This window comes from Lonchura striata, chromosome 11 (genome assembly GCF_050655825.1).
Source record: "Lonchura striata isolate lonStrDom1 chromosome 11, ASM5065582v1, whole genome shotgun sequence".
NCBI lineage: Eukaryota > Metazoa > Chordata > Aves > Passeriformes > Estrildidae > Lonchura > Lonchura striata.
The window spans coordinates 23,889,985-23,911,102 of record NC_140713.1 but is presented as its reverse complement, the minus strand read 5'-3'; the positions used below and the strand labels follow the sequence as shown (position 1 = coordinate 23,911,102).

Sequence of the window (21,118 nt, the reverse complement as noted above, 5' to 3'; positions counted from 1 at the left end):
CTCAGGTTTGCTCGCAGGTGCCGAGCACGGGCCCGGCACATGCCTGGAACTTCAAAAGGCCAGGATGGAAAACCATTCCAGCCGGGATTTCCAGCCCTTCCTGCTGCTCCAGCTGCTGGGGGGCAGATGTGGGACGCGGCCGCATCCCTGTGCTCCAGCCACGATCCTGTTGAAACCCCTCTGTGCTGCTTCTCCTGCTGCTTTTCCTGCTTTTCTGCTTCCCCAGGCCCCCTCCCGGCCGAATAATGCCAATATTCACGGCCCAGACAAATCCAGGCTCTGTTTGCTCCCAGGAATGTTTTCTCCAGAGACACTCCAGGCGACAAAATCCCCTTCCTCACGCTGCTGGATTTTCCTTTCATCAGGCAAAAATAAAAATGAGCCGAGGGTTGAAGAATGGCATCCTGTCAATATTTTCATTTTCCTTTTGCTGAATGAGCTGGAGAAGCTCTTGGAGTCCAAGCCTGTTGCTGCTGTGTTGCTCCACGTACTGCTCCAGGACTATATCCCTCTTGTAGGGATGCAAAACAAGGATTGGGAATTTCCCTCCTGCTTCGGGATGAGGTTTTCAGGCAGAACAGGGAGATTTTAAAGCCTCAGAGGTCTGAGGAAAGAATGCTGCTGCTCTTCCCACTGGGCTGAATCCCGGTGCTGAGGGATGCTGAGTGGGAAAAGGTGCTGGGAAGCAGAGAAATGAGGGAATCTGGGAATTTCCCCCCAGCACCACCAGGGAATGGGATCCATGTGACTCATCCCTTTCCTCGTCTTCAGCCACTGAAGGAGGAACGAAACAACCCAACCCTCTGGGAGTCTGCAGAAAAAGGGATATTTATATATCCTGGCTGGAAAACGGAATCCTTCCCAACAGCGACAATTAAAAACAATCAACATTAAAAAAGAGGTGAAAACCACTCATTAATGGTTTCTCTCCAGCCCCCCAAGGCAGGGAGGAGAGGGAAGGGGGTCAGGACATCACTCCCTGTCCAAAGGGCCACGCTCATCCCAGGAACATTTTTCCTGCCCACAGAAAGAATCCCAGACAATACCTAATCCCATGGACACCGGAAAGGATTCCTTTCCCTCAGCCCTTCAGCAATGCCACCAGACCCCACATATTTTCCCAGTGAACTCACAGACCAAGAGCATTTTTACCCTTCACCTGGAGATTTAAAGATCTGGAGATTTAAAGTCTCTAAAAGAGACTTTTTTTCAGGGAAAAGTCACGTGGGATCTTCATCCCAGCATGGGGATAAGGAATGATTTTGTGCATCTCTCATCTGTGCTGCTCCTTTTCCTCCCCTTTTCCAGCCAAATGTTTCAAGTAATAATTTTCCCACATGGAGCAGGAGCTGCTGTAAAGTGACTGCTTCTTCCATTAAAACCTGGGCTGCTGCTGGATTTTGGGGAAGGGGGTGTTGGAGAAGGGCCTCCCCATGGGCTATCGCTTTTCCCCTGCTGCTGATCCCACAAAAACCTGCCCGAGGGATGGAAAACATTGGGGATCTGGGACACGTCTCCAGCCCAAAACACAGCCTGGATTCAGCTTCCCTCCCCTGCTCCCAAGACATCCTCCTCTTGCTGCAGAAAGTGGCCTTCATCCCGGGATTCCTCAAAGCCACGGGCTGAAAAACCAGGGAAAACACTCAGTCTGGGTGTGGGCACCTGCCTGCCACGCTGTGCCCACATTTCCCATCTCCTCCGGGCACAAAAGGGAGCAAGCAGAGCTGCCGCGGGATGATCCCAAATAAACCAACCCCACAAGCCAGAGGGAAATGGATTTTCACCAGCGTGGCTTGTCCCCAAAACCAGGGACGGACAGCAGGAGACAATTCCCGCCTGGCCGTGTCCAGCCCAGCACATGCAGCATCCTGACACCCAGCCCGGCTCTCCAGGCACCCTTTAATCTTCCTGCCCGCTGCTTCCAAACTGAGACTTGCAAGGATTGACCAGGACTGGACCTCCCCGGGTTGGTTTTTTTTTTTTTTCCTTGTTTTTCTTTTTTTTTTTTTTGAAAAAAAAACCCAACAAAACATTAAAAGAGGAAAAAGAGGCAAAAGAGGAACAAACGCTGGCCCGGGAGCCCGGCGGGGGCTGCGAGGGCTCTGCCCAGGCTGAGCCTGGGGGTTGCTTTTCCCTTTCATCCCATGCCAGGCTTCAGGCCAGGATTTAGCCGGTCAAATCCAAGAATCCCTGGAAGGCAGGGCTTGGCGCGGCGGGGCCGCAGCTGCTCCTTTCCCTGCTGCTGTAATTACGGCCCCAAACTTAGAAAGCAGCGGAAGAGCCGCGTGTAGCGCTGCAATTAAGAGACTCTTTAATTGCGGGGCTTTGTTTTCCTCTGCCCTGCTCCGGCTGCCGACGAGCACCGGGAGCCGCGGAGAAATCCTCGGGAATTCCAGCTCTATGGCATACTCGGGAATTCCAGCTCTATGGCATCCTCGGGAATTCCAGCTCTATGGCATCCTCGGGAATTCCAGCTCTATGAAATCCTTGGGAATTCCAGCTCCATGGCATCCTCGGGAATTCCAGCTCCATGGCATCCTCGGGAATTCCTGCTCCACGGCATCCTCGGGAATTCCAGCTCTATGGCATCCTCGGGAATTCCAGCTCTATGAAATCCTCGGGAATTCCAGCTCCACGGCATCCTCGGAGCTCGGGGACAGCGGGTTTGCCCCCAAGGTGACCCTCGGGTCAAGGGCAGAGCATCCAGAGCATCCAGCTGGGCAAGGAGCTGCCAAAATCCATCTCTGCTCCATGCAAGGAGGTTTTTTGGAGGAACAAATGTTCCCCTCTCCCTGGGACTCCCCTTCTCCTGCTGGAGAGGCCTCTGGAGCAACCAGGAATGATTGTCCCGGTCAGCCCGAGGTTTCCATGGATCTGTGTGTGGGAACCAGCAGCAGGCGTGGGGAGCTGCTGATTTATATCCCTATGATGGATATATCCCATAAATCCACTGCTTCCCGAGGCCAGGCGGGAATGGGAACAGCTCTGCTGGGCTCTGCTTCATCCCCTCACTGCCTGACTCATCCTCAGAGCATCCTGAGGCACAGGGGGATGTCACAGCCAGCAGGCTGCTGTCACAGCGGGGACATCGGAATGGTGCCACCACCAAATCCGGCTGTGGAGAAAATGGGGATCCACGGAGAATCATCCCAGTTGTTCCCAGTGTGACACAGGCTTGGGCAGAGCCTCCTGCCACATCCCTGGGTTCGAGAGGGAGCAAAGCTTCCCGAGGTTCCCAGCAGATCTGCAAGAAGCTTCCGTGGATTTATCTTTGGGCAGAAGGAGGAGCAGACCTGGAGCACGTTCCCCGTGTCGGGAGCCTGGCTGCTGACAAACCCAGGCAGAATTTGGGATCTCCAGCAGGATGGCTCCGGGATGGCAGCGGTGCCAAGAGCAGGGATGAGATCCTGAAATTCGTGGTTTAAGATGCGGGAACAGATTTGGGGAGAAAAAAGGGAGGAGCTTCGTGTTCCCACCAGGACTTGGGTGTCCTCCAAATGCAGCGACTCAACTCTGCCATTCCATCACTCCCATCCCACATTCTGATATCTGGGAGCTGCCAGCGAGGCCGGGCATCCTCCAGTGGCCAGAGCTGAGCTTCCCAGTGCTCCCAGTGCTCCCAGTGCTCCCAGTGCTCCCAGTGCTCCCAGTGCTCCCAGTGCCAGGACCCCGTGGCTCTCAGATTCAGTCAAGGAGAAATGGAGAGTTTCTATCCAGGCAGAAGCCTGGGAAAGAGTTGGAGAAGAATGTAAATAATTCTTTATCTCTCTTGTTATTCACATTGTTTATAGGGAAGTTCTATCACTGTGTGTCAAGCACTGTACACCAATGGTATGATTTGTTTTCACTTCATGTCCAAATGAATTGGTCCTCATGGAGCTCTGTATAAGAGCGGTGTATTTTGAATAAATCGGAGTTTTACTCTCAGTTTTTATTCCATTGGTCCAATAGAATTGGTCCTCATGGAGCTCTGTATAAGAGCGGTGTAATTTGAATAAATCAGAGATTTACTCTCAGCTTTTTTTTCCATTGGTCCAATGGCGTTGGTCCTCACAGAGCTCTGTATAAAGAGCGGTGTATTTTGAATAAATCAGAGTTTTACTCTCAGTTTTTATTCCATTGGTCTTCACGGACCTCTGTATAAAAGAGCAGTGTAATTTGAATAAATCAGAGATTTACTCTCAGCTTTTTTTCCATTGGTCCAATGGCGTTGGTCCTCACGGAGCTCTGTATAAAGAGCGGTGTATTTTGAATAAATCAGAGTTTTACTCTCAGTTTTTATTCCATTGGTCCAATGGCGCTGGTCCTCACGGAGCTCTGTATAAAGAGCGGTGTATTTTGAATAAATCAGAGTTTTACTCTCAGTTTTTATTCCATTGGTCCAATGGCGTTGGTCCTCACGGAGCTCTGTATAAAGAGCGGTGTATTTTGAATAAATCAGAGTTTTACTCTCACAGCCTTCTGAGTCAGAGTCTTCTCATTCCTGTCCTAGCACCCCTCATCTCCTCACCCCGAGCCGGAGGGGCCGTGCAGGAAGGGGCTCCTCTTGTTTTCACAGCTGACAGTGGGGCTGGAGAGGATTCCGGGAGCTGCGAGGAGGAGGAGGAGGAGGAGGAGGAGGAGGAGGAGGAGGAGGAGCAGCACAGGAACCCCCGAGGCTGCTGCAGCTGGGCTGGGGCCAGCCCTGCTCCCGGGGCACCGGGAGGGCACAGGAGGCGCCCAGGGATCAGCAGCATCCCTGCTCCAGTCCTGAGAAGCTCTCCAGAAGTTCCTGCAGGATCACTCGGTGGGAGAGGGTGGGAATCCAGGGATTCCCTCTGGGACCCTGGCAGGGGTCAGGAACCCCCTGGACAGAGCCCCCAGAGACACTGGCTGCGATCTCTGGCCATGGAAAAGAGTTTCCAATCTTACAGAGTGAATTACCAGCTCTGAGGGTTTGATATCAGTAATAATTAAGTGTGGCACGGGTGCAAAAGTAAAATTTTAGGGTTCTAGATTATATACCCCCAGTAGCCTGCAAATAATTAATACGGACATAATTACTACGTATAATATAATTAATTATCTAATGAAATATATAATATATATTTATATCTTATATTCTATATTATAATATATTGTATATTTATAAATATATTTAATATATATAATTATATAATTAAATTTATATAATATAATATCTAATAGAATTAAATGGATACAATTAATAACAACAATGGCTATAATGACACTAACAGGATTCCCTCATCCCAGCCCGCTGCCGGCTCCTTCCCGCAAAGCCGTGCCGCTCCTGCTGTGCCCTGGAGATGCCACCCAGCTGCTCCTGCTCCATCCCAGGAGATGCCACCCAGCTGCTCCTGCTCCATTCTGGGAGATGCCACCCAGCTGCTCCTGCTCCATGCTGGGAGATGCCACCCAGCTGCTCCTGCTCCATCCCAGGAGATGTCACCCAGCTGCTCCTGCTCCATCCCAGGAGATGCCACCCAGTTGCTCCTGGGGCTGGCACTGATGGGATGTGCAGCCCCAAGGAGCCCAGCTGAGCCTTCAGCTCCTCCTGCTCCAGCCACATCCATGGATCCCGGAGCAGGGATGCCCCTGGAGTCCCTGGGCTTGGCACTGGGGTCATGCCATGCTCAGGCCACTTGCTGTCCCCTTCCCCTGTCCCATGGGATCTTCCCAGCTCCTTTGGACACGGCACAGCCAAATCCAGCCGGATCCCACGGGCTCCTCCTTGCCTGGAACATGAAGTCACCAAATCTCCCTTCCATTCCTGCTGCCTTCCATGGATATCCAGTGCCACCGTTGGATTCCTGTTTATCCCAGCCCTCCAATCCATGCCATGGGAGGAGATTCATTAATAAATCCCAGGGATTTGCTGTTTTTCCCCATAAATAAACCCTGAGGCATTGCTGTGTCTGCATCCCCAGCCATCATTTAAGAGCATGAAGCATCCTAAGCATCACTTCCAAGCATCCAGGATTTTCCAGGGCCCAAATCCATCCACCTGGTGATCCATGGGTTTGCTCCTCTTTGCCTCCAGCCTCTGAGCATTCCTTTACCTCCTGCCTGACAGGCAAAGCAAAGCAATAAAATGCCTTTTTTTTTTTATAGAGCTGTAAATTTAATTTCCTTTAAAACCATTTGCTTCTACTTAGAACTCCATGGAAATCCTGCCCTCCTGGCAAAGCTGCAGCATCCCAGCCCTGCCATCAACGTATGGAGCCTTTTGGACGAGCTTAAAAGTTCATGGAAGGGAAGATGGGGGAAGAGAGGTGAATTCTTAGGGCATTAAGGGCCTGTTTTCCATCCTCCTCATGAACCTTCCTGGAGGGAAGAGCTGGAGCCGCTTTATGGGGCACAATTAAATCCAGCTTCGTCTGCAGGGCAAAAGTTCAGCCCCAGACAGAGCTGAGGGTGTTGGGAGTGAAGGAAAAGTTGGGATTTTCCGGGCTGAAAAACCACCTGGAGCTTTAGATGTGGGACTGGAATCTGGGAGAAGCGGTGTGGGCTCATGGACGTGGGCAGCACCCTCGACCAGCACAGGGAATTTCCCCAGGCAGAGTGATGGGATCAGCTCTGGCACGGGAACCAAGCCTGGCAGGTGTTTGGGTGATGCTCTGGAGCAGATCCTGCCTTCCCCAGGATCTGGGGCAGCACCCCTGGGAGCTGCTGCTGCTGGAGCACCCCTGGGTGGAGCCCAGGGAAAGGTTTGTGGAGTGCCAGGGGGGCACGGAGACGCCGGAATTCTGGGCACTCCGCTGTGGCTCCAGCGTGCCAGGGGCTGCACCTGGAGCAAGGCTCTCCTCCAGCCTCTGCAGCCTCCATCCCCAGGGATGAGGATTCCCAAGGCTGGGATCACACCCATGGGCTCCTGTGTCCTCTGAGGGCTCCCGGGGGCTCTGCACGTGCAGAATTCCCGGCACAGCAATTCCCAAAGTTAGCAGAGACCATTCCTGATTGTCCTGCTTGCTCCGTGCCACCCCGAGGTGCCTTCCAGGCAGTGATCCATGGGACAAGGGAGCACCTGGCTCACATGGGAATGACTTCCCCGGGATGCTGGAGATGCTCCAAGCTGGCCTGCTGGATTTTGGGAAAATTCCCAGGCCTGGCAGGCAGGAGGATGCTGTGGGGGGCTCCCCACAAAGCTCTGCGGGGCTGCTACAGCAGCATCCTGATTTTTTAATGGAATGATGAACAACAAAGGTTCCAAACAGACCCGTGGGGGGCTCTTCTGTCCCTGCCACTGCCTGCCCCACATTCCACAGTTCGGGACTCATTTGGGAAATGACCCAAACCCACATTCCCACTACTCCAGGGATCCCAGTGATGATTCCTCAGTGATGACTCCATCACGGAGTCATTTCTGCAGCTTCCAGCTGCATCCACGCAGCTCCAAAAGAAGAAGGTGCCTTTTTTGGGGTGAATTTTAGGGCAGGCAGCCACAGCCCCAAAGCACAAAGGAGTTTTACAATGACCCAGACAGGCCCAGCCCTGAAAACCTCATCCTAAATCCGGGCAGCTCCTCCGGAATCAGGCCGGGACCGTTTCCAGAGCCCCAGGACACGGCGGCAAGGCCAGATGTTCCCAACAGCAGCAGGACCCAAATCCCACCCAGCCACATCTGGGCTCCTCCAGGCATCAAATCCTCGGCTTTCCTCCCAAAATGGGGTGGGAGCAGTGCCCTGGACACCCCTGGCTGGCCACAATCGCTGGATATTCCCCCAGAGCATTCCTGGCTGCTGGAATCAGCTGCTGCTTCAGGAAAATGCAGCCATGTGGGAGCACCAGGGGGGATGCTCAGCTGGGCACCTCTGCTGGACTTGGTTGGATTGGGAAGTGCATCCCCCACATCCAGCTCCCATTGGGATTTCATCCCTCACATCCAATTTCTATTGAGATTTCATCCCTCACATCCAGCTCCCATTGGGAAGTGCATCCCAAATATCCAGTTCCTATTGGGATGTGCATCCCAAATATCCAGCTCCCATTGGGATTTCATCCCTCACATCCAATTTTTATTGAGATTTCATCCCCCACATCCAGATCCCACTGGGAAGTGCATCCCAAATATCCAGTTCCTATTGGGATGTGCATCCCCAACATCCAGATCCCACTGGGATTTCCTCCCTCACATCCAGATTCCATTGGGATTTCATCCCCCACATCCAGCTCCCATTGAGATTTCATCCCTCACATCCAATTTCTATTGGGATTTCATCCCTCACATCCAGCTCCCACTGGGATTTCATCCCTCACATCCAGATCCCACTGGGATTTCCTCCCCCACATCCAGCTCTCTCTGGGATTTCATTCCCTACATGCAGCTCCCACTGGGATGTCCATTCCCACCCCCAGCTCCTCCTGGGATGTCCATTCCCACCCCCAGCTCCCCCTGGGATGTCCATCCAGCCGTTCCTGCCTCCAGGGTTTCTCCAGCCCCACCCAAGGCCATCCCACCGGGATGCAGGACTCCATGGAGATATCCTCACAAGCCAAACCCTCCCCTGGCTGCTGCCAGCGTCTGCTGCTCAGGGAAGTTCCTGCTGCCTTTGGATGCTCCAAAATTCCCTGGATGGCTCCAGCACTGCCAGCAGTGACACCCTGACCGGGAGGGACATTCTACTGAGAAATCCCTCGGGATGCAGCCTGGATTGGAGCCCTGTAACCCTCCCAAAGTCCTCGGGGTGAGCTCCGAGTTGGGAAACTTTTCCTGGCTCACATTCCCAGCCCATCGGGGAGCTCTGGCTGCATCCCCCAGCAAGGATTCCTCCCTGCTGGGAGAGGAGATGTTCCCGAGGAACCTGCCCTGCCTCCCGCTGCTGTCACAGCCCGGGAATCATCCCGGGGAGGGGAGGGATTGCAGCTGGCAGCGGGATGGCCCAGGAGTGCTTTGGGATAAATTAAGATTCCTGCTCTTCCCTGCGCTGGCCAGGCTGGGGGATCCCGACCTCATCCCGGGAGCTGATGGAAGCAGGGATTTGACATTGATGGTCAGAGGCTCTCCACGGGACAGGGATTTCACCATGGATTTCACAACCTCTTCCTAAATTCCTCACCCCTGCGTGTTCTGCTTGGAGCTGGAGTGATGGGAACGACACTTCCTCCAGGGATCTTCCCTCCAGCAGGGATCCTGAGCTGAGGCTCCCAGTTTTTGCATTAAAACTGGATTTAAGCTCCCAGCAGGATCTCCCCCAGCTCCCCTGGGAATGACAAGCCCCAGGCTCAGTGCTCTGGCTCAGGTGCTTTCTCCTTGGATATTTTCCATGGATACTCCCAGGATGCGGAGCATCCCCAGCACTGCTCGTGCTGCTTCCAAAAACTGCAGAGGGAAAAGCAGCAGCTGGAGGAAGGGATCCCTCCAGGATTCTGCAGGGAACACCCACCTCACTCTCTATTCCTCACTCACAATTCCTTGCTTGTAATTCCATGCTCCCAACTGGATCACTCACAGTTCCTTAACTAGACTTCCCTACTCACAATTCCTTGCTGGAAATTCTTTGTTCAGAGTTTTTTTTGCTGGCAGTTCCCCTACTCACAATCCCTCTCTCAGAATTCCATACTCACAAGTCCTTGCTGGAAATTCCTTGCCTGCAATTCTTTGCTCAGAATTCCTTGCTCCCAGTTCCTGGCTGGTCCCTCCAGTGGGGCACAATAAATGTCCAGGAAACACTTCCTCATCTCAGAGGGAGAAAAAGCCACCAACACCTGCTCAGAAGGATTTTATCCACGGAATAAACCCCTGGGAATGCAGCTGGGAAGCACCTCTTGCTGCTCTGCTACAGCTGAGGGGACAATATTATGGAAAAAGGTTTTATTCCTCCCAAATGCTGGAAAAATAAAAGACAAAACCCCCAAAATTTTCCATGTAGATGGAAAAATTCTGCTAAATCCAGGATTTTTGTAATTCCCAAGAGGATGGCAATGGGATGGATGAGACCCAGCACGCACAGACCCCACTTCCCACATGCCAACGCCTTGGCAGGACTTCCAGCACCCAGGACGGGCTCGGCAGCAGCGTCACCGCCTTGGGCACATTCCTGGGAGGAAAATGTGGGAATTCTCCCTCGGGACTCCGGCCAAGGAAATCCCCGCTGTGCCGGGAGCGGGCGGGGCAGGACCGGGCTCTGCGCGTCCCTCGGGGGCCGGGACAGCCCGGGAGGAGCTCCGAGCCCTCCTGGGGATGATGCAGAGGGAAAGGGAAACACGGGAACAGGGAAAATCATCCTCCTTCCCAAGGAGCAATGCCAGGGATGTGGGAATGCCACCCAGCACCATCCCCGGGACGCACGGGCAGGTTTAGGGATGCTCCAGCTCCTTCCACCCCTTTCCTCCGAGCTCCAGGGATGCATCCCCGGCTCTGAGGGAGGTCAGGAAGCGCCAGGGGTGCTCCAGGCCAGGGCACAGCAGGGATTTGTGTTTATCCCAGATAATCGCCGTGGGAATTGGGATCTCAGTGGAAATCCCGCTCTGGGTTTATAATTTGATCCGTCGCTAACCGGTGAGCGAGGAATAGACTCTGGCAAAGCTCAGGGAAGCCAAATTCCCTGGTTTAGAGGAAAAAACACCCAAAAGCACAGCTGGCCCAGCCACCAGCCTGAGGACACTTGGCCAAGGTTGAGCTGAAGGGCCAGGAAACCAAAAGGATCCCAGGAAAGATGGAGAAAGGATGGGAGGTCTGGATCTGAACCAGTGCTGCCTCAGTTTCCCCTCCAGCCTTTTCCCTGCCATGGCTACTCCAGTTAGAACTTCCCAGCTGATCCATCCCTGCCTCCCAAGCAGGAGGGACAGCTGGCTCCCCCTAATTAAAAAGCAGCAGATTCAACCCAAAAAGAGGTTGGGTTTTGAAGGGGACACTGGAGATGCATTTTCCAGGAGCCTCTGGAGAAGATCTCCCTTGAGGAGCTGCTTTTGGCTGGGGACACACGCAGGACACAGGGCTGGAAAACAGCAGGAGACGGGCAGGAGCCGGTGCCAGGCCCATGCCAGCCTGGAATGCAGGTGGGAATGCAGGGAGGGTTGGCATGGGAGCAGCTGGAGGAAGCCAGAGCAAACACCTGCCCATGGCCCTGCCAGCCCCGGGCGCTCCCGTGCCACATTCCCGACCCCATTCCCCACAGCTGGCCAGGAACCAACGCTTCCACCCAAAGAAAACAGATCCCAACCCAAAGGAAAACACAGGGGCAGGGCCAGGCCCTGCTGGATTCCGTCCCCATGGAGCAGGAGAAGGGGGATGAGCGTCCTCACAGAGCAGAGCTCATCCCACATCGGCTTTGTCTGGTGGGGGAACAGCCCCAGGCATTCCCCTGCTCAGCACTAACTGCATCCCAAGGCTCTGGGCTGGAAATTCCCTTTGCAGCTGGAGCTGGGATAAATCCAGATTGCTTTCTTGGACATCAATGGCCCATCCTCTTCTGGGATACTTCAGGCACAGCGGTTTGATCCGTGAATTCTCTGTTCCAAAGTCCGAGGCAGCGGATCCTGGTACCCTCAGGAGATGCTCCAAAGGGAAACCCATCCCTGGTGGCTGCTGGCCTGTGTCACAGCCCAGATGGCCGTGACACACAGAGTGTCACCACGCAATTCCAGAAGGCCTCAGGTGCCTGCCCATGCAGAGCAACCTCAGAAAGCTGCAAGAATCTGCCCTGCTTGTTCTTCAGCGTAACTTTAACTTTTATACCCTCATGGCTCATGAGCTGCTCCTGGTGTTCCCTCTGTCCCCTGTGTCCCCTGGGTTCGTGCCCCACGTTGGGCGCCAGTTTGTAGAAAATATCAGGCTCCAGCACGGTGTAGGTGGATAGAGGTAAGAGATCTCTGAAGTTTGCTCTTGGGGATCAGGTTTATTGGGGGTGCAGAAAGGTCCTGCCTCAAGCTCCCAGACACAGCACGTGGCCGGGCTTGAGAGGGTGATGGAGGGGAGAGACAAAAGGATGCTCTAGGAGAGGGGAAGCTCCAAGAGAGGGAAGGAAGTTCCAAGAGAGAGGAAGTTCCAAGAGAGGGAAGGAGGTTCCAAGAGAACGTGTGGCCCCTCGGAGCCCCCTTTTCAAGGGGCTTCAAGGTGGGCTGGAACAAGGCTCGGGCCAATGGGGTTACAGGCACTTGATGTTTTAGGGGAGGGATAGAGGTGTGGGGTGAACCGTACATCTTTTGGGGATGACATGGAACAGTGCACTTGACCCCAGGACCCATCCGTAGGCAGGGGCATTGTCGGGCTAGCAGGGAGGACTGTTCTCATCCTGGCTGTATTATCTATGGATAATCGTATTTATCTAACTCTGCAACACCTGGGTGCCCTCTGTGCCCTCTGTCCCCTCTGTCCCCTCTGTCCCCTGTGTCCCCTCAACTCCCTGTGTCCCTGCCCAGCACACCTGGGCCCTCCCTGGCTCGTTGCTGTCAGTGCTGCTCACCTGCTCCTCACAGCTGCACCCACTGGGGACGAGGCTGGGCCAGCCCCATCCCAATCCCCAAAAACCCTGTGCCTCCCCATCCAAAGCACGTCCCAGCCCGTGTTTCCCAGAACCCTGCCTCTGCATCACCACCCACCTCGGATGTTGCTTTTGGGGCTCCTCTGGGATGTGGATCTCCCTGGTGTCCCGGGGAATTCTGCTCAAGGACTCGGCCGAGCTCTGCATGCTGGCCTGGCCACACGCAGCGATTGTTGTAGGAATTGCCACATTCCAGCCGCTGGGATTCAGAGGGAAACCCCAAACAGCCCCGTGGGGTCTCGTGGCCAGGCTGTTCCTCTCCACAGGCACCAATCCCTGCTGTGGTTGGGGTTGCAGAGGGGCTCAGGCTTCCCGGGAAGCCGCATCCTCACAGGGGTGTTGAGTGACAAGGAACAGCACCCGCCATTCCCTGCAGGACCCATCCAGCTCCCCTTCCCATCTGCCCTTCCTCAGCAGGGACTGCAGCCTCCCTTCCCATGCCCGAGTGGGAATTCAAACGGGTGCCCAAAGCAATTCCTGCTGGGATTGTCCCACGTTTGCCAACAGTTGGGATGTGACAGCAAAATCCCCAGGCACAGGGATCATGGACACCCCTGAGCTTCTGCATCTTCCCAAAATCCCTGAGCTTCTCTTCCAGGTGAGGATCATGGACACCCCTGAGCTTCTGCATCTTCCCAAAATCCCTGAGCTTCTCTTCCAGGTGAGGATCATGGACACCCCTGAGCTTCTGCATCTTCCCAAAATCCCTGAGCTTCTCTTCCAGGTGAGGATCATGGACACCCCTGAGCTTCTGCATCTTCCCAAAATCCCTGAGCTTCTTCTCCATGCACAAGGATCATAGATACTACCTGACTTCTGCACATCCCCAAAATCGCTGAGTTTTCTCCTCCCAGGCATAAGGATCATTGATACCCTTGAGCATCTGCATCTTCCCAAATCCCTGAGCTTCTCCTCCAGGCATGAGGATCATGGATAGCTCCTGACCTTCTTCACATCCCCAAAATCCCTGAGCTTTCCCCTCCCAGTCATGAGGATCATGGATAACTCCTGGCCTTCTGCACATCCCCAAAATCCCTCAGCTTCTCCAGACACGAGGATCATGGATACCCCTGAACTTCTGCATCTTCCCCAAATCCCTGAGCTTCTCTTCCAGGTGAGGATCATGGATATCTGTGACCTTCTGCACATCCCCAAAATTCCCTGAGTTTCTCCAGACAGGATCATGGATACCCCTGAGCTTCTCCTCCATGCACAAGGATCATGGCTACCCTTGAGCTTCTGCATCTTCCCAAATCCCTGAGCTTCTCCTCCAGGCGTGAGGATCATGGATACCCCCTGACCTCCTGCACATGCCCAAAATCCCTCAGCTTCTTCTCCATGCACAAGGATCATGGATACCCCCTGAGCTTCTGCACATCCCCAAAATCCCTGAGTTTCTCCAGACAGGATCATGGATACCCCTGAGCTTCTCCTCATGCACAAGGATCATGGATACCCCTGACCTTCTGCACATCCCCAAAATCCCTGAGCTTCTCCTCCAGACACAGGGATCATGGATATTACCTGACTTCTGATCATCCCCAAAATCCCTGAGCTTCTCTTCCAGGTGAGGATCATGGATACTGCCTGACCTTCTGCACATCCCCAAAATCCATGAGCTTCTCCTCCAGGCATGAGGATCATGGATACTCCTGACCTTCTGTTCATCCCCAAAATCACTCAGCTTCTTCTCCATGCACAAGGATCATGGATACCCCTGAGCTTCTCCTCCATGTGCAAGGATCATGGATACCCTTGAGCTTCTGCATCTTCCCAAAATCCCTGAGCTTCTCCTCCATGCACGAGGATCATGGATACTCCTGACCTTCTGCATCTTCCCAAAGTCCCTGAAATTCTCTTCCAGGTGAGGATCATGGATACCCCTGACCTTCTGCACATCCCCAAAATTGCTCAGCTTCTTCTCCATGCACAAGGATCATAGATACTACCTGACTTCTGCACATCCCCAAAATCGCTCAGCTTCTCCTCCATGCACGAGGATCATGGATACCCCTGAGCTTCTCCTCCATGCACAAGGATCATGGATACCCCTGAGCTTCTCCTCCATGCACAAGGGATCATGGCTACCCCTGACCTTCTGCACATCCCCAAAACCCAGAGCTTCTCCAGACACGAGCATCATGGACCCCCCCGACCCTCAGCACATCCCCAAAACCCCTCTGTGCCCACAGCCCCGCGTGTCCCCGGTGAACGGCGGTGCCGAGCCGGCCCGGCTCACCCCTCCCGGCCGCAGGAATCGCCCCCCGAGCTCTGCGCTGCCCGAACCCTCCCTCCCTGCCGAGCCCCGCCGGCTTCCCAAAGCCGCTCGGCTGCGAAGGGGTTAAGGGAGCGGAGCCGCTCGGATTCCTCCACCTACCCCTCCAAAGTCCCGCACAACCAGACTTGGCACTGCGAGAGAGCTCCACAAATCCAGAGGCTCGAACGCTGCCTTCCGTCGGTCGGGAGAAGGCAATTCCCGGCTAATTGAGGAACCAGAGCCTTCCCCAGCCCCTTCCAGCCCCATTATTTATTTAAGGCTTTCCCCCCCTTTCCTCTTCTTTTTCCTCCTTTTTTAATTTTATTTTTTTTTTTTTTTCACTCTTCCTAGGGCAAACACCAGGAAAAGAAAGTGCGAATTAATTTGGGGGGGAACGGCTGCAATTTATGATGCTGCCCAACTGGTGAGGGCTGTTAACCCCTGGGTACCCGGGGTGCTGCATCCTCCCAGCTCCCTGTATTCCCCACGATCCCAGACAGGGATTTGGGAACAACATCAGGAAGCCACATGGAAGCAGTAGCAGATACCTTTTTTCTTCCCTAGATCTCGTTTATTTTCTTCCCTAAATATATTTTTTTTTCCTAAATCTTTCCCCCCTCAAATCTCACTTTATGCCATACACATCATTTCACTCCCCCCTTTTTTCCCCCTCTGCCTTGCAGTTGCTGAAGGTTCCCCGAGTCATTTTTAACTCCCTCTGCCTCCTGCACACAATTCAGAGGAAATCTGGGAAACCGAATTCTCGGCTCTCCAAAACAGCAAATGGAAAGTCACTTAAAGGGACACTTCTGCCTTAAAGCGGCAGCGGCGCTTTTCTCCAGCGGCGCAAAAATGGGGTTAAAACCCCTTTCAATCCCCCCACAAAGGAAAAATCCCATTCCAACAACACCCAACGCCTCCAAGCTCAGCCCTCCCGGGCCACCACAGGTGACGAGGAGCTCGCCACCCCCTCCCCGGTGTCCCCCCAGCCCTGCAGCGCTCCCGGGGGGGATGCGCATCCCGGGAATGGGGCAGAAATAAAAAGGAAAATCCAGAATTCCAGCCCCCCGCGTGTCCCCCCTGCCACGCACACGGGATTCCCGGGGCTGGGGGGGCCGCGCCTCCAGGCAGGCACCGGCAGAAGGGTTAAGGGGGGAAGGAAGGGAAGGAGGGAAGGAAGGACCGACAGCAGGACCGACATCAAAGCAACTTCTCTGCCCCGCAGATGAGCGGATCCATCCTCACTTCATATTTTTTGCAGCTGAAGTCGAGGGAGGGGGGAAAGGGGGGGGTGGATTAACCCCTGCTCTGCCGGGGGTGGCTCCGCCGGGGCACAGGCGACACTTTCCGGGCAGGGGTGGCCCCGTCCCGGGCGGTGACAGCAGCCGAGAGCGGCCGGGGGGGCTCGGGAGCAGCAGCAGCCCCGAGCGGGGGCCCGGGGGCAGCTCCGGCCTCGGGAGGGAGGAATGGGAATGGCAACGACTTCCCTCTGAAAGTTCTGGGATGACACGAATATCCCGAATAGTTTGAGCAAAGAGCATCATTTTTTAACTCTGACAAACCTCGTTGAGTCACTGAATGAGGCGGAGAGGGGGGGGAGGAAAAGAGGGGGAAAGTTGTGTCTGCAGAGGGAAATGCGGGAGCTTCCAGCCGGGAATGCCGAGGGGAACAAACCCTGGGAAAGAGCTGGAGTGAACCCCCAGCAGCGACGTGTGGCAAACAGCACATTCCCCTTCCCCCCAGGCTTCCCCCGAGGAAAAAAAAACCACTTTTATGACATCAGGCAGCAAAGCGGCGCTGGAAAAGGGAATTCACTCACCTCATCATCAGGCGGCCGGAGGGGAAGGCTGCGCTCGGCTGGAAAGGGGCTGGAAAAGGCGAAAATCGGGAATGAGGAGCTGCCGGCTGGCCCTGAGCGGTGGCTCCGTGCTGCGGGGATGAAAAGAGCAGAAAGTCTTCATCACTGACCGCAGGCACGGAGCTGCTCACGCCCCTCCCGCGGCACCAGCCAGTAGCGCGCAGAAATTCGGGATACGGGAGAAGGAGCGCAGGAGACCGGGAATGCTCCGGCACCGGAGAGGGGCAGAGCGGGAGAAGGGAAAGGGAGGGAAAAAACGGGGAGGAAAGGGGAAGAGGGAAAGAAAAAACGGGGAGAAAAGGGAAAGAAGGAAAGAAATAAATGGGGGGGAAAGGGGGAAAGAAAAACATGGGGAGAAAAGGGTAAGAGGGGAAGAAAAAATGGGGAGAAAAAGGAAAGAGGGAAAGAAAAAACGGGGAGAAAAGGGAAAGGGGAAAGGGGGAAAGAAAAGTCGGGGAGGAAAGGAAAGAGGGAAAGAAGAAATGTGGGGAAAAGGGAAAGGGGAAAGAGGGAAAGGGGTAGAATAAGGAGGGAGAAGTGAAAGAAGAAGTGGGTAAAAAAGGGAAAGAGGAAAGGGAAAGGGAAAGGGAAAGGGAAAGGGAAAGGGAAAGGGAAAGGGAAAGGGAAAGGGAAAGAATAAATGCGTAGAAAAGGGAAAAAAGGGAAAAAAAGGAAAGAGTAGAAAGGGGGGAGAAGGGAATGGGAAAGAAAAAAATGGGTAAAAAAGGAAAAAGGGGGGGAAATGGAGAAAAGGAAAATGGGAAAGGGTAGAAAGGGGGAAGGGAAAGAAAAATAGGAAAGGGGAAAAGGGAAAGGGGAACAAGAGTAGGAAAGGTGGAAAAGGGAAAGGAAAATGGATAGAGGTGAAAAAGGGGATGGGGAGGGAAGAAAAAGGGAAAGGAGGAAAAGGATGGAAAGGGAAAGAGGAAAAAAGAGTGGAAAAGGGTGGGAAGGATGGAAAGGGGTGAAAAAGGGGATAGAGAGGGAGGAAAAGGAGGGGAAAAGGGATATGAGGGGGAAAGGAAGAAAGAGGGATAGAAAGGGGAAAAAGCAAAGGAGGAAAAGGGGGAAGAGGAAATGGGGATAGCCAGGGAAAAGAATGGAAAGGGAAATAAAGGTGACAGAAAGGGAGGGAAGTGGGATACGAGGGCGAAAGGGAAATGATAGAAAGGAGGGAAGGAATAGAAGGGGGGGAAATGGTACAGAAAGGGGAAATGGAAGTGGGATAAAAAGGGCATAGGAAGGAGAGGGGGGAGGAAGATAGAAAAGTGTGAAAACAGGGGACAGAAACGGGGGGAAAAGTGGATAGAAGGGGGCAAAAAGGCTTCATTCCAAATGTGACACCAGAGGAAAAGAGCCCTGGAGCTGCCCAGGGTGCCAGAGGCCGGGATGTGCCAAAACCCCCGGGACAATCCCTCTGCCCATCCCCCCGAGCAGCCCTTGGCCAGAGCCTTAATTAAAAAAGCTGCTCCCGACTATCAGATCGTGGATTGCATTTCCAGGCCCCTCTGGAAGCGCGGCTCCGCTGGCACCGCTTCCAAAGCGCTGCCAGAGCGGGGAGCGCTGCCAGCGCCGCCTCCGATATCAAAGGAGCTGATCCCGCGCTCCCGCAGCTCCGGAGTCACTCCGGAGCACCCCTGGGAGCGATCCCGCCTCGGGAAAGTCCGGAGCACCCCTGGGAGTGATCCCGCCTCGGGAAACTCTGGAGCACCCCTGGGAGTGATCCCACCTTGGGGAACTCTGGAGCACCCGTGGGAGTGATCCCACCTTGGGAAACTCCGGAGCACCCCTGGGAGTGATCCCACCTTGGGAAACTCTGGAGCACCCCTGGGAGCGATCCCACCTTGGGAAACTCCGGAGAACCCCTGGGAGCGATCCCGCCTCGGGAAAGTCCGGAGCCACCCCTGGGAGCAATCCCACCTTGGGAAACTCCGGAGCACCCCAGGGAGCGATCCCACCTTGGGAAACTCTGGGAAATGCTCCTGGGCCAGCCAGGAGCATCTGGGAGCTTTCCCAGATTATTCCATCAATGAATGGATGGGATAATTCTGAAATCATGGAATATTGGAGCCCGGGCTCAGCGCATCTACCCCAGTGCCGCTTTCCCAGGGTATTCCCGGGGTATTCCTGGAGTGTTCCTAGAGTATTCCCAGGGTATTCCCAGGGTATTCCCAGGGTATTCCCAGGGTATTCCCAGAGTATTCCTGGGATGCTCCCAGAGTATTCCCGGCTCCAGGCTGGAAATCAGGACCAAGGCCGGGGGGATTATCCCCATGCCAGGACAGTGCTGGAGCATCCCTTCCCAGCCCTTCCCAGCCCTTCCCAGCGTTCCGTCCGGGAATGCTGCTGTGGGAATGAGAGCCGAGCCCGGGGTGTGGTGGCTGCAGAGGGAAGCAAGCAGGGCAGGGATGAATGGAACCTTTCAGGAAGGAATTCCCGAGCTCCCTGGGACATCGGGGACACAATTCCTGCAAAGTGGGGACAGGGAGAACCACGGAGGAGCTGCAGGAAGGGGGAAAACCCCCCTGGAGCAGCAGTGGGGGGCTGCAGGGGGCTGTTCTCCCAGCCCTGAAAGCTGCTCTTATTTCTCCCTGAAATTCTGCCTCCGAGGGCTCCCGAGCATTTACATTTTTCTCGGAGCTGTGGAGTTTATTCAGGGGGAAAAGCTGTGCTCATAAATGGCTGCATTGATGCTCTCACACTTCCATACATCCAGCTCCATCCACCCCAGACAACCGGCCCATTTTTCCCCGCTCCATATTGTGCAGGAATTATTCCCGACTCCCGCCCGGCCACGCGCCCCACACACCCCCAGCCGAGCCATGAATGGCCACAGTGTCCGCGGGCTGCTCCCAGAACCCTCGGAAAAGGGGGAAAAACTCCAAAAAAGCCAAAGGACGGGGTATAATGATCCCTTCACGCTCTCCAGACAGGATTATTTCACCTCCACGCCCTCCTCCAGCTCCTTTCCCCCGCTTGAAAAATAAATATATAAGGGGGGAAAAAAGCCGAGGAAATGATTCCTTAGTGCTGCTGCACAAAAATCCCGTGGCCTGGCTCGCTGCTGTCCTCCTCCTGCAGCCAGAACAAACTCCACACTCCTTTCTCCTGCTCCTCACGGGGAGATTACTACAGGGAAATGTTTTCCCTCCCACACTCCCAGCTGCCTTGGAATTCTTCCTGTGAAACTCAGCTGGAAGATTCTCCCCGTCCCCAGAAGTTCTGGGTACCTCCAGAAAGGCTGGGTGAGGCTGGCAGGAGGTGGGGAGAGGTCTCAGCCCTCCCCTCCATGGCCTGCATCCATGGATTTTGGGGAGCAGGGCCGTTCCCTGCTCATCCCAGCTCACAGAATCACACAGAGTCACAGAATCACAGAATAATTCACACAGAATCACAGAGTCACAGAATCACAGAATCACACAGAATCACAGAATCACAGAGAATCTCAGAATCAGAGAATCAGAGAATCAGAGAATCACAGAATCACAGAATCACAGAGAATCACAGAATCACACGGAATCACACGGAATCAGAGAATCAGAGAATCACAGAATCACAGAATCACAGAGAATCACAGAATCACACGGAATCACAGAATAATTTAAACAGAATAATTTACACAGAATCACAGAGAATCACAGAAAAATCACAGAATGACAGAATGACAGAATCACAGAATCACAGAATAATGAGGTTGGAAGAGACCTCTAAGATCATCAAGTCCAACCCATGCTCCAACACCTCAACCAGACTATAGCACCAAGTGCCAAGTCCAGTCTTTCTTTAAACACATCCAGAGATGGTGATTCCACCACCTCCCTGGGAAGACAATTCCAGCACTTTATTATTCTTTCAGTGAAGAATTTTTTCCTAATATCCAACCTAAACCTTCCCTGATGTAGCTGAGGCTGTGTCCCTTTGTTCTGCCAGTGCTGCAGGTGGAAGAGATCAACCCCACCTGTCTGCACCTCCCTTCAGGAGCTGTGGAGAGCAACGAGGTCACCTCTGAGCCTCCTCTTCTCCAGGCTGAACAACCCCAGCTCCCTCAAACGTTCCTCACAGGGTTTGTGTGCCCCTCACCACCTCGTTGCCTCCTCTGGACGTTCTTGAGCATCCCAATGCCCTTCCCAAACCCGAGCTGGACTCATCCCAGCTGAGAGCACAGCTCCCACCCCAGCTTTTATCACTTTTTCCTGGAGCCAGCGCCTGTGTTTGAGCATCCATCCCCCCCGCCCCGCACGCCCCAAGGAGCTCCCCCAGCCCCAAACCCCTCTCCAAGGGGGAGGGCAGCATTGCCAGCCCCGGGATCGCTCCCTGCTGCAGCCCAGGGTGGCTCCCGAGGCCAAGAGGAGCCCTGTGTGCCTCCGGAACGCCGCCCCACGGACACATAGGTGCCATTATGCTCGGCTGGCCCCAAAAGCTCGGGGATAATATTTTTTTTAGCACCGGACTAAATATTTTTAACATATGCAAACATCCATGACTGAGGCGGCCACAGAGGCCGGGAGCTGGGATGCTGCT

At 54.3% G+C, this 21,118-nt stretch overlaps 1 protein-coding gene and 1 long non-coding RNA gene across 2 annotated transcripts in view; both read right to left on the bottom strand.

Annotated features, from left to right (window-relative positions):
* LOC146766450 (uncharacterized) overlaps positions 1–21,118 on the bottom strand; it is a 50,221-nt gene that overhangs the window by 10,673 nt on the left and 18,430 nt on the right. Inside the window, exon 2 of the mRNA XM_085589331.1 lies at positions 16,559–17,921. Coding sequence (XP_085445457.1) covers positions 16,700–17,921 — 1,222 coding nt within the window. The 3' untranslated portion in view covers positions 16,559–16,699. The remainder of the gene's footprint in view (positions 1–16,558; positions 17,922–21,118) is intronic.
* The window catches only part of LOC146766449 (uncharacterized), a 151,562-nt gene continuing 143,597 nt past the window's right edge, over positions 13,154–21,118 (bottom strand). Inside the window, exon 4 of the long non-coding RNA XR_014958009.1 lies at positions 13,154–16,668. This is a non-coding gene — a long non-coding RNA (uncharacterized LOC146766449). The remainder of the gene's footprint in view (positions 16,669–21,118) is intronic.